At 48.7% G+C, this 13,244-nt stretch overlaps 1 protein-coding gene across 2 annotated transcripts in view; it reads right to left on the minus strand.

The window, feature by feature from the left end:
• The window catches only part of GNAO1 (G protein subunit alpha o1), a 143,832-nt gene that overhangs the window by 40,321 nt on the left and 90,267 nt on the right, over nt 1-13,244 (minus strand). For both annotated transcript variants that reach the window (XM_042797314.1, XM_042797315.1), the window contains exon 4: nt 7,919-8,079. In XM_042797314.1, the coding sequence (XP_042653248.1) occupies nt 7,919-8,079 (161 nt within the window). The remainder of the gene's footprint in view (nt 1-7,918; nt 8,080-13,244) is intronic.

The raw sequence follows: 13,244 nt of genomic DNA on the forward strand, positions 1-13,244 counted from the left end.
CTGGAGTGGCTCCTCCCGAGCTGCTCATGCCATGGCTGGTGGCAGGCAGCTCTGCCCCAGAGCTCCCTGGAATACAACAAAGTCCCTTTGCAACTTTTCCTTCCAAACTGGGATTATTTCTGGGATAGGGCGGGGTGCATTTCCCCATCACACCGTCACCACTGGTGCCTGCAGATCTGTGTGGAAGACAGCTTGCTTCACCCCGGAGTCTGGCTACAAAGAAATTCCCGTGTTCTTGCCGTTCTTTGCCATTTAAGGATTTCAAACGGACAGCAAATACGTCAGGAAACCACGCGCCACCTCCCAGCGCCGCAGACGGTGCCAGACCTGACGCCAGCCGTGTGAGGAAGAGCCAGGGCGCGGTGGTCTCCTGACAGCCCTGCCTGCAGACACACTGCAGGGCTGCGGGGCTGAGAGCAGCCGGCTGGTCCCCACCCGGCCACGGGTGCTGCGGGGGGGGACGGGGCTCGCAGCCCCCCGGGGGCGACGAGCTGGGTGCCGACTAGCTGGCATTAAAAAATTACCCTTGCAGGGGGACATCTGCCTTGCTAGAGCTAGCCAATTCCCTAAGGAGCTTCAAATAGCAACAGGATGCCCCAAGAGCCTTGCTGGGAGGAGACACCCCATCTCCTGCCCTCAGCCTGTGTGAGGGATGCTGTTTGTTTTGCAGGGCAGGCTGTGACGGCGGAGCTGTGCGTCAAACTGCAAGGTGCAGAAAGGGAGAGGGAAGCTTGGGCTCCCCGGCTCTGCAGGAGCGGAGGAGCAGGGGCTGCGGGTTCCCGGGAGAGCCTGCACTCCCCGGCTGTGGACCTGCATCCCAGCACTGCCGTCACGCGGCGTGGAAAGGAGGTTGGGGTGAAAGGTGGGAGACTGCAGTGATGGGCGAGCTGCCGGGCATGAGTGGTGCCTGCTGGAAGTCAGAGCTGGTGGGAGAGAGGGGCTGCAGACAGCAGGAGGGGTAGCAGTGAAAAAACAAACTGAGCGGAAGTAAAAAACCAAACCAAAATTAAAAAAAAAACCCCAAAAACAAAAACAAAAAATAAAAAAACAAACCCCAACCCTTGGTGGCAGCCTGCCAGCTCCAGCTGGTTTCATAAGGACATTTCAGCCTAAAATTACACAAATACTCAGCCAAAAAAAGTCAAATCTTTCTGCACCAAATCTGTCACCCACAGCCCTTCACAAGGCAGGAAGAAATTCCTGTTGGGTCTGTCAGTTGGCGATGAGAACAGATAATCCAGGGTTCAAGACCGCAGTTTAGCAGGTTTCCTTGGGGGTGAATGCCCTGTGCTGTTTATCCGTGGTGCTAGCTGCTTCTCGTCTCTAAGCAAAATGTGAAAAGAGAAGAGATTGTTCCCAAATTCTGGCAGTGCCCCCTCCTCCAGGCAGTGTGAACTACTGCCTGGCTCCTACCCTTTTGGGTGGGAGCTTTGCCAAAAATGGGACAGCCCTGACCGGTATCGTGGGTCATTAAATAGCAATTTATTTAGTCAGGACGTCAAGATTTTACTAATCTCCAGGCCAAAGACAACGGTGTTACACTGCAACACTGGCAATGAAAACCAGCAGGGAGGTAGCAGGTACTGCGACGTCTTTGTCCCCGAGGGATGAACCGATGTAACTTCTCTGCTCCTCCTTGCAGTGCAGTCTGTGTTATCTCCTGGGTCTCTTCAGACAGATCTTAGAGAGATTTTTTTGGGGTGTAAAGGAGGATTAGGAGGGGGGAAGTGACAACACTATACCACCAGCTTTTTCCTGCAAGATCCAAATCTAAGGAGGTGCTGAGTTTTCAGTGGAGCTGGCTGCCGAATTTGCTATTTCAGATGGGAAGGCAGAGAGCAAAGCTGAAACTCTGGTCCAGCTGGTGAATGCTTTCCTGGATGTTCCCACATCGCTGGGTGCTGCCACAAGCTCCGCTTTAAAGCCCAGCTCTGCAGCTTCTGAAGGGATCTCAGATGCCATCACTCCCCCACTTAATTTCTTCCGTGAAGGAAGCTCAGTCCTTGCGTGTTCCTGGCAGTGTTTGGTGGGATGGGAAGGTGAGCATTGTTTAACATCCACCTTCAAAATACCGTGACATGGTCTCCACCCTGCTTTGGGCCACCAGAGGCAGCCCCCGGAGAGACTGCACCCAGTTTCAGTGAAATTGGGTCTCCAGGTGGATGAAGACTGAGAGTGAGATGCTAGAAAACATCCAGCTGGTTTCAAAGACGTCTTTCCTGTTGTGCCCTTCCTCCAGCTCCCACTCAGCCCTAGGTGTAGCCATTTAACAGCAGCGATTCCCTGCGAGACTCTAACAGGCTGATGCTCAGCCTGCCCTCGTCTCCCCACCTCGCTCTTACCAGAAACAGCCCTACTCCAGACCTGGCACCAGCAGACGTCGCAGAGCTGCTCCTCCCTGGAAATCTATTTGCATCTGATTTGTGGGAACTGAGCAAGGCTAGTGATTCCAGTCACCAGCTCCAGCCTTTATGAGCTGTTTGGTTTTGCTTATCATAGGGGGAACTTAATTATTCAAAGCTGGTGAGCATATTTACTTACAGGGGTAAATGAAACCATAAATTCAGACAAATGTATCTACATCTCCACTTGTGATGTATTCTCCCTTTCTGCTTTATTGGTGCTTGGGCTCCAAGACACAAAGGTGGGTTGCTCAATAAACAGTGCAACACAAGCCATCCCAATTAATTGGATTGTTCCATTTATGCTGCTACTCCCCCCAATTAAATGCGAGGGAGCGCATGTGACAGGCACGAGTAAGATGGGTGTGCAGAAAACCATATTCTAATGCAAAAGCTGTGATGAGAAAATGGAATCTACACACCTGATGGGAATATTAATGCAAAACCTTGACCTATAATTATCCTTTCTTCAGTCTGAGAGAACCAGCAACAACTGCAGCTCATTAAAATGGACCATGTCCTGACAGTCGTGCGTAATGCCCACGTCCCACAAGCTGGCTTCACCAGCAAGGCAGAAGTTTAGACCATGGGACTTGCGGGACGTGGGCATTATCATAGAGCTGCATGGCTAGGAACAGGAGACTGCAGCCAACCCTGAAGACTCCTTCTCCCTTTTAAACTCAGTGTCATGAGAGAAAGAGCAAGAGAAAAAAAAAAAAACAGAAGACAAACCCCAAAATGCTGGTTTGGATTTGTCCTCTTGAGTTCATCTGGACCATCCCCCTATTCAAAGCAGGGCCAACTTCAAAGTTAAATTCGTTTTGAAAGTTAGCTCAGGTGGCTCGGTGTTTCCAAGGATGGAGATTTTACAGCCTCTCTGGGCAGCCTGTTCCAATGCTGCCTTGTCAGGGCTCGGTCTGGAAGCCATTCACCACATCACAACTACATCTGGCTCTACTCTTAGCTGTATTCTCAATGCAAAGTGTGTGTTGGCATGTGGGGTGCAGTAAGTATCAGTAGGGGAGGTGATACCATCATGCAAAGTCAATCCCTTTGCAAGGAAAAGAGATCAGAAAAAGTCCCACATGAGATAGAGTGAGAAGGAAGGCACTGAGATATTTTATTCTGAGTTTGGTGTCGCTTTTATATAAAGCACTGCCAGAGAAGTTCTCGAGATGAAGCGACCAAAGTGTTGTCCAGTCTGGGCTTGGTATTTGGCACAGACTTGAGATGTCAGGGCTGCAGTTAGCTGTGGTAGACCAGCAGACACAATTGCATCTCTTTTTCCCTGTGCGGGGGGGTGAGGCGCTGGCCCAGGGTGCCCAGAGCAGCTGTGGCTGCCCCCTCCCTGGAAGGGTTCAAGGCCAGGTTGGACGGGGCTGGGAGCCCCCTGGGCTGGGGGAAGGGGGCCCTGCCCGGGGCAGGGGGGTGGAACTGGATGATCTTTGATATCCCTTCCAACCCCAACTATTCTGTGATTCACCACAGAGAAGTCAGGTCTGTATTCCTCTCCAGAAGCACCTCTCCCTCCCTTCGCTCCCTACGGAGAGAGCCAAAGGCAACAAGCTTCCTAGCCCTGACACCTCTGATATGTGTGAAGATGGATGGGCTGAATGCAGGCCTAAAATATTTTACATTTTCACGGTAGTTTCACAGCCCTGGCATTATCAAATGATCTTTCAATGTACTTGGAAGCAGGAGGAGAATAACTTGAGATGGATTCTGGCTTTTTTGTGTCTGTGTACTTGCAAACTGTCTCTGCCTACACATCTTGCAGGGCCTGTGCCTGTTTGGATATGCACACGGAAAACCTGTGCTCGTGTGGATGCTCCGTCTGCTCCATTCCCCCCCTGAAGCTTGGAGGCCATTCAAAACAGGTCCCCATCCCTGGGTGGTTAAGATCAAACTTGCCCTATGCCCTGTACTCCAATGACCAGGCTAGTTAGGAACTCAAGGCTAGGAAACACAAGACGATTTTAAAATCTGAACAAAAGTAGGAGATTAAGGAAACCAGCTGGAAACCTCTATTTTGCTGATTTTGAAAGCAAAATGTGGGTCACAGATGTGCTTCCACAGACAGAAACTGGCTAGAGAAGAAAAAGACATCAGCAGTGCCCAGACTCTTTGATGATCAGAGGTAGATTTAGCTTCTAGGCATGGAGACAAGAAAGGAAGAGGAGATGAAGTAGGAATAAAAACATAATCAAGAGATTAGGAATGTGGAACTCAACCCGCCCGTAAATTTGCCTTGGGGAATGATGAAAAAATGCAGTAATGAAACAAGATGGAACCAACTGCTACATCTTACTCTCTTCCCTTCTCTTGCTGTCCTTATGGTTTTACTTTTTGCTGTCCAAGACACAGGACCTCCCTTCTTCCTTGGCCATGTTTCTTCTTTGCAAAAGCGTTGTTTTCTACTGTTCCTTTGCAGTAGCTACGAAATTTTTGCTAAGGACAGACTGACTGTAGAGCCTAAAAGAAGCAAAGCTTTTCAGGAAGTCCACACCATGAGGCAGGCATGCATGGGAGAGTGGAAAGCAATGTGCTCCTCTCCATCTTTGATAGGAGAGATGAGCTGTTACTTCTTATTTAGGCTAATACAAAATAGGAAATCTATTTTCAAAGAAATTAATGATAGACTAGTAAGAGCCATGCTGCTAGCTCCTGCAGGCTGTTGATTAGCCTGTGACTTGGTCTCCAGGGGCTGTAACAGAAGGCCTGTTGTTCGAGACGTTTGAAAAAACTCAAGGTAAAGCACTGGCAGAGCCATGTAGGACAACAGCAGCACTGACTCGGAGAAGCCCAAGTGGCAGTTCCTTAGAAATAGCCAGACAGTGGAGGGGGGCTTCTCAAAAGCTTTCGGGGCATTCAGCGGGGGGTTTCTGGGGTGAAGGGAAGTGACTGGACCGCTCCTGAAGGTCCCACCTGTGCTGCCCATGACAGGAGCTGGTCGCTTGGTGCCTCTGGGCTTTGCAATGTGTGCTGAGAAGCTGTGGAACGTGATCTCTGACTCCTGCAGCAAGCTTCCCTCCTGCCAGTAAAGCACCAGACCCTATGATTTAACACCAAGAGAAGCCTGAAATAAGAGCGATGCTAGTCCAGCTCACTGCCCATCACTGTTTTTCAAACTTTGGGGAACTTCATGTTCGGTTCTTGTCTGGATTTTGTTTTTCTTAGCCCTAATGAAAATACATGTTGCAGTTGTTAGTGTTTCAAATCCGATATCAGTGTCAATAAAGATAAGCCCCTTCCCAGGGGGGGGAAAAAAATAGAAAACTGTCTCAAATATTTCACTCATGCAGAAGAAAACAACCTCAAAGCATTGAAGGATTAAATGAAAAATATGCCTCTTTTCACTGGGAGTCCACTGGGCGTGAATAAGTGCCAACTGAGCTCTCACTTGTATCACCATCTGGTGTGATGGCACCAGGGCCTAATGTTGCAGCAGGACACGTTGCAGTGCCCTGCCCTGTGACAGCATCTCCACTCCTGGCGACAGAACCACCAAGAGCTCCTTAACAGCAGCAGGTCCATAAACGCAAAGGACCTTGTTATCTTCAGCTTCACCATCTGACCTAGCCCAGAGAAAGCAAGTGCCCAGCCACAATGTGAGCACAACTCACAGCGTGGCAAAGGAGAGAGGCAGCACAGCCCTCCCCCGGCAAAAAGGATCATGCGTCCTCCTCTGGATGCAAGAGATTTTGTTAAAGACACTGAAATTCGTTTTGCTGGGCTGCAACCACACGTTGATATTTCTGCGACTACCACAGCACAGAGCCTCTTCAGTTGATGTCTAGAAACTGCTTGTGGTTTCAGAGCTCTTGCTGATGAATTGCCCAGCAGCTGATCACACTGGGAGGGCTATGCTTATTATTTTCAACTGCTATCTTGCATGGAAGGAAAATCAAAATACTTTCCTCAAGATAATTGGCTCTAAAACAATTGAAGAATTTTCCACAAGGTTGTAATGCAATTAGGACTGGCATTTTATACAATTTATATTTCTGAAGGTATGTTTATGCCATCAGACTGTTCTTTTGTGAAAAAATAAAAAAAAAAACCAACAACAAAAATTGCTGGCAAGAGAAGGCTGATTTTGCTATTACAGGCAATGAAATATAGATTAAACATGGATGTCCACCTAGAAGTGATTAAAAGGCAGCATAATGTCGGGATCATCACTGAGATATAGTTGCTCGTGGTGAGAAATGGTTGGGTAGGATGCTGTGACACCAACCACACATCTGCAGGTTTCCCATTTAGTTTTTGGTCAATGCCAAGTGATGTGTCATCACTTGCCTTCTGCTGAAGCACCACAAGAGCAGAAATAATCTTGTGCTCCCTAACTGCCCTGCCAGCTTGGATGGGAGGAGCTGGTGCAGACTGGGGACAATCAGGCCCACCACACAGAACAAAACCATCAGCCATGCCGGTGCTTGGGTTCGTGTTTTGGTAGATATCCAGGAAAACCCAAAGCAGAGGTGCCAGACAATCCAAACACACAGTAACAACTGCAGAAGTGTATGAGTCAGCTGGTGAACTTGTTGACATGGGATACTGCGAAAGCCAGAAGCATGGATGCAGCATTCTCCTGCCCCCACTTGGGGAAGCCTCTATTCCCCTGACTACCAAAAGGTCCAAGGATATAACCGGGGAAATGCTCGCTCCCTGCCTGTTTGTTTCTTATGCTTATACTTCACAATGTTTTACTGACTACTGCCCAAGACACAGCACAGGGCCAGGGGGACATCTTGCCTGACTGCAACAGCTGCTGCAATTGAAATTATGGGATGAAAAGTTTTGGCCTCCTTGTCTAGGTGGAGGCAAACAAATTGGATGAATTATCATTAGAAATGGGTCTGAACTGAAACTGAGGAGGCACTCAATGTTTCTTCAGAGCCAGAGCAGCCGTTTATGGGTAGATGTCCTGTCCTTGTGACGGGATGAACCAACGCCATGGATTCAGACAATCACCATGAAGAAAAATCTGGATGTGGTCCCTAACGGTAGAGATGCCACCGACTGTATTATGAGAATAATGCAATGCCACTGTAAAAGCAAAGACGTCCCTTACCCTTGGTTGTAATCTGACTGCCTATCAGGACAGCGTACGACTATCAGAAGAGCAAACCCAAGAGCTGTACTGCTATACAAAGCAGGCGATCGCATCCTTCTGTTATCTCTCACACAAATGAAGAAGCCATCAGCCATGTCCACGGGTCGGTCTACCTCTGCTCACTAGATCCATGTTTGTAGTAACCTACCTTGAGCCATTTGGGAGCAGTCTGGGGACCTGGCCTCGGGGTCACGGACCTGACCCCAGACTGGCCAGAGGGGACATGAATGTCCTGCCAGATCCCTTCTGACTTGCAGCAGCCTGTGACACAACACACATCCATGTCTACAAGCAGAACCATGTTCAGATTCTCTGCTATGAGGTCATTAACTTTAGTTCAAACTTTAACAGGCCCAAATACAGCTTCTTAACATGAAAGACTATGGATAGAGATACTCACTATTGGGCCGAGTCGTTGAGTTGATATTCCCGGGACCGGTTGAAGCATTCTTGGATCCCAGAGTCTGCCCAGAGTCTCATCATAGCTGACAGCAGCTCTGGAGAGAAGGGCTCTGTGTCCTCCATCCGACTTACGACATCGCAGACCATCTTGGCATCAGCCTGCAGAGGAAAGAAACAAGAGGTCACACAGATGCTCAAGGCAGAACAGGCAGCCAGAAATTTCAGAAACAGTTCACCAAACTGTCAGGAGTAAAGAGGCTGAGTTTCTTGGGATGGGACTTTAGGATCTGCACCATACGATCCAGCAGAAAGGGTAAAAGAAGGATGGAGCCAGGAAACCACAAGGAAAGGGGCTATTTGTGCAATCCACCTCACATCAACAAGAATTTCTATTCAGCAGACAAACCAGTTGGCACTGCGTATGCGTGGAGCTTCTTGGGAACAGAAGGAAATTCATATATGTATAAGCATATTTTAAATTGTTAGCAAAGTGATGTGTATCCTGCAGTGATACCTGTTTTAACTGAGAGTGTAACCTTGCTGAAGTAGGGGCTGTTTGTATCAAGAGGGACAGCAGAAAGGCTCCAGAAACAACTTTTTTTCAGACGCTGGTTTAATGCTTTTCCTGAATTTTTGTTCTTTGCCATAAGCTCCTGCTACAGGGGCTAATTCATGTTACCACAGACCACCTTGGCTGGCTATTTTGCTTTGTGACTCAGATGGAGAGGAATCTCCTGCGGTTAAGGAATATGGCAGTGAGGGCAGGGCCAGCTGGCCGTTTTCAGATGGAATCTGTTTTGGTGAGAAAAATGTGATTCGCTGGAACAGCAACTCTTCCTGAAGGATAGAGTTCTGACACAACTCAGGGCCGGAAGATGTCTCGGATTTAGGATGGGAATGTCTAGACAGTCTTGGGATAACTGAGTTCAGCCCTGCTGTAATAGTCCACAGTGGCTGATGCTTCATTAATTTGCAAAGCAGGACACCCAAATTCATGACCCTGCTCTGCTTGCTTTGCACTAAGTAGATCTCCCACACTGCCCACAGACTCCTGAAACTCCAGGGGTGTTGGTTAATCTGCAGCGTTTTTCTTTCATTGCTTTGAATATTTTGGAAGTCTCATACTTCTACCAGCTGAAACAAAACCAATTATTATTGCTATAATTAATTGGAAAAAATGAGTTCTTATTTCTTATGTGTGCTTACAGCAAACTAGTGAAGACAACCTCCTTGTTCTATTAGCTTTTCTCTTGTCTGCTAGATCGAACCCTGCCAGGTGCTGCTGATGCTCCCATCTGATGCTCAGATTTAGCAGCTATGATGGGAACAGCCCAACTGCTGAATGGGTTGCTCTCCCTGGGTACTGCCGGAGCACTGGGGAGGTGTAACAGGTTTTGTGGCAAAGCAAGCAGATTCTTAGGTCACGGGTACGATTAGAACTGGAGAAGCACCGATGTTGAAGAGCACCTCAATAACCTAATTGCATGAGTGGGAACGGCAAGGTGTATGACATGGCCTGAATGGCCAGGATCAAAACTCCTCTGCAGCCTCCCCTTACTGAACACTGAAACTGCTGAAAAATCAAAGGCCTCCAAACCGCTAACGCTGGAGACTGAAGCTGCTGGAGATTTCAATGCTCAGAGAAAGAGCCTCAAGGCCCCTGATCACCCAGTCTTTACAGGCTGAAGATGTCTCAGTACTGTATGGAGATACCATCCCATAAAACTTAATGGGGTAGAGTCTCTATGCTTTGAAGACTTTATGAACATAAAATCTTTCTCACAGAATATTTAACTTCATATTTTAGTGCCCAGGAATCCTCCCAGCCCTCTGTTACAGACTCTGCTCGTTTTGGAGAAATAGCACTGGTGACTCACGCCTCAAAGCCAAGACAAACGAAGAACCTTGAAGAGTTCAGTTAATTTCAAAAGCTTGTTTTTTGCCCCGGAGTGCTTCATGAGCTCAGTGAATATTCATAAATCATCAGTACGGTTTGCCTGCTCTGCTGGAGCTGTAATTCTGCTCTTTTCATGGACTCTAAATAACACAAAACCCACTAATGGCCAGTCCACTCGGGACTCTGGTCTGGCGTGGCCCCATTGTTTGTGCCTGGGTGGTCCAGAAAAAGCACCCATGCTTTCAGTCAGGTAGGAAGGAGGTCTTTCATGTGTTCTCTTGACTACTGGGGTGGGATTATAGTGTAAATCACAGATCTGTCCACCTGTCTGTGATGGCAAAGCATGCTGGAAGCTCTCCAGCCGTTACGGGCAGGGTCTGGGCTGCTTCTGAGCTTTGTGGACTTAACTGCGGGTTGCTTCCTGCAAGGCATCGGGGGAATGGCACGGTGGACACATTTTCTGTGCTGGGTAATAGCTACCTCACCTTTTCCACTGCTAAGACTTGTGGTAGTCCCTTGTGATTTAAGACCCAAAGCAAGAAGGTTTGAGCGGAAGACAGAGATGAACAGCGATGACAGGGTAGAATGAGGGTGACCAGGGACAGGCACCTCTGGCTGTGGTTATCACGTCTGCTTGGGCCAGAAGCGGGGCTGAGCTAGTATGGCAGGGGATTATCCTGGTACACGCTCCTCTGCAGTCGCTGGAGGTCCCTTTTGGGGGTGGGAGAGGTTGTGCTCCCGCAGTGCGGGCAGCTGCCTGCAGGGCAGACCGACAGTCCACAGGCTGGAGCAGGGGAACGGCTCGTAGGAAAGCTTATTGCTCCTGCTGAATGGTCATAAAAATATTCCAGACTTAGTTTTATTCTGCAGCGTGAACCATTGAACTCTCAGTTTTATAGACCCAGAAAAAGCAGGTGAAACAAGTATTTTCAAAAATACTCCTCCCCCCTGCCAAGGATGAAGCCCCTTTGTCAAGGAGCATGGGGCCATCCAGAAGTTCAGGCATTTGTTAGAGGATTTAACGAGCAATTAAGGATCCAAGAAGATAAGATACCCCTTTCTTTTCTCACTCTCCAGGCTGCATCTCAAGCTGGGAATGACATTAAAATCTCCAGCCCCCCCTGGGCCCAGCAGGTAGATTTTTAAATACTGCCTGATTGACTTTTTCCTTCCCACCTCCCCTGGGTCTGGCACTCCTGCTTTTCCCAAGGTGAGAGGAGCTGAGCCTCCTGCCACGCTCTGCCTCTATACTGAAGCCAGCAATTAAATAAAGCAAAACAAAACAGACCACCCAGCCCCCCTACCCCCCTGCCTTGCCGTTCCCATCCGACGGGGTTTTCGTTAATGAATATCATGGTGGTATTTCAGCTACCTCAGGAGCTAAAAATAGGCAGCACTCTGCCCCTGGGATTGCTGGAAGGAGTCACAAAATGGTGCAGGGCTGCTGCCTCCATTGCTGCCTCTTTTCCCAGCTGCTCTGTCTCCTGTCCCCTCCGTACACGCTGGCTGGGAGGAGGGCACGGCGTTGGGCTGGGCTCCCTCAGGCTGGTTCTTACCCGGTAGGAGCATCCCAGCCCATCCTGGCTGCTTTCTCATGCTGCCGCTTCCCAAACCTAACCCCCGAGATGCTTGCCTTTGGGTTGTTTGTCACCGAGAGCAGGATTTGTTCAGCTCTGTCACTCCTGAATGCTGGATGTGTCCACCTACAGCGGGAGGATCTGAGCTGGCTGCCTGGGCTTGGCTTGGGGAAACAGCTGAGCTCAGAAACCCTGGGATGGTAAATTATACATCCAGGCTTTAGCCACCAAGCTAAAAGACCAAATAACTCTTTGTTAAAGAACAAACCTACTCGCCAGTCAGGGAACGGAGAGGGCTCTGTTGGGCCAGGGCAGGATGGGGCTTTATGTGACAGTGAAATCCACAGGCAAATGTGAACAAGAAGCTTGTAAACCCAGTGGGAAGTCAGTGTGCCTCCTTCCTACCCCTGGGTCGTGTGGCTACCTTTCCACCAGACACATGGTATAAATCCAGTTCATAAGGGGATCTGTTTTCTCACTAACCTGGACATAACCGCAGTTATTTAATTGTCTCCCATATGTCACTGTCACCAAGCACACAGGCTGTGCTCAGCAAGCAAACTTGTGACTTTGCTTGCAACAGCCACATAGCCCAATTAATTTGTTATCTTGCTGGAAGGGAGAGGGGCTCTTCCTAGCAGCCTGACATTACTGGCACTCACGTTTGTCTCTGCAAGCAAGTTATTTTTCACCATGCCAATACAGACCACCCCTAATTATTTGTTCCTCATCACCAGCCATGACTGAGCCCACAGAGGTACCAGCAGAGATGCTGCTGCCCCACCTGCCACAGAGTTGCACTGGAGTGGGACTCGGGTCCCCATCTCTCTGACCATCCCAGGGTAAATCCTGGATCTGATCCTTTGAAGTTGCCTGGACACTAACTGAGGGACTTTTTTTTTAATTATTTTTTCAAAAAGGAGTATTTTTCTGAGAGGGGAGAATTCAAGGGAAAGGCAAAGCTTTATGTGAAGCTATGTGGTACAAATCTGCCAAACTCTATAGAGCTGCACTGATTTACACCCACAGGAGAGCTGACCTACTGTGTCATATTGTACCGTGCTTTCCTTTTGGTGAACTAAATCCCTGTAAATATCATTTTTGCTGTTATTTACTCTGATTAATCATACTTGTCACTCAGCCTATCTCTAAGGTTAACACTGGGGCAATTTCCTCTGGTGGCTGGTTGTACTCAAAGCTGCATCTCAGAACATTTCAGAAAATCCATGTGGTGGAGGGAAAAGATAAGCATTGCATTTTGCTGGAGGTGCAAGACAAATCAGAGGCACAGTACTAGTTATCAGCAAGCGATCTTGTGAAAAAAGTAGTGCCCATCATCAGTCAGGAACCTGAGGGGAATCAAACTGATGTCTTGAAAGCATTCAGCATCCTCAAAGGGTGTCCCAGGAGGGGGACCTTCTGGGGGGACCCCGATCCTGACCTCAGGGCATAGCGGTATGTGCCTCTGCTACTTCAGTGAGAAACGCCGCAACTTGGGGGCAGAACGTGGCTCATAAACTGGAAACCTCCTCCTCCTCCTCCTCCTCCTCCTTACAGAGCACCTCAGAAATCTGGACCCTGCTTCCCAGCTGAAGTGTGGCTGCATCACAGCAAAAGCCAGTTATTTCCACGGCATTTGCAGCCTGAATGAATTCTGGAAACAAAGCAGAGCTGGTGAATACGCCTCTTCCAGAGACATCCAGGGCCCAGCTCCAAGTCCATAGGAGTTTTTGTAGATGCTGAATAAAGAGCTACACGTACGACTCTCCCCCTCACTCTCACACATCTGTGTTTCAGAGCTGACCTCTGAATCTGTGGAAATCTGTCTGGCATGAAGTAGCTGCTGTGCA

The sequence above is a fragment of the Tyto alba genome, unplaced genomic scaffold (genome assembly GCF_018691265.1).
Source record: "Tyto alba isolate M040663 unplaced genomic scaffold, T.alba_DEE_v4.0 Super-Scaffold_26, whole genome shotgun sequence".
Taxonomy (NCBI): Eukaryota; Metazoa; Chordata; class Aves; order Strigiformes; family Tytonidae; genus Tyto; species Tyto alba.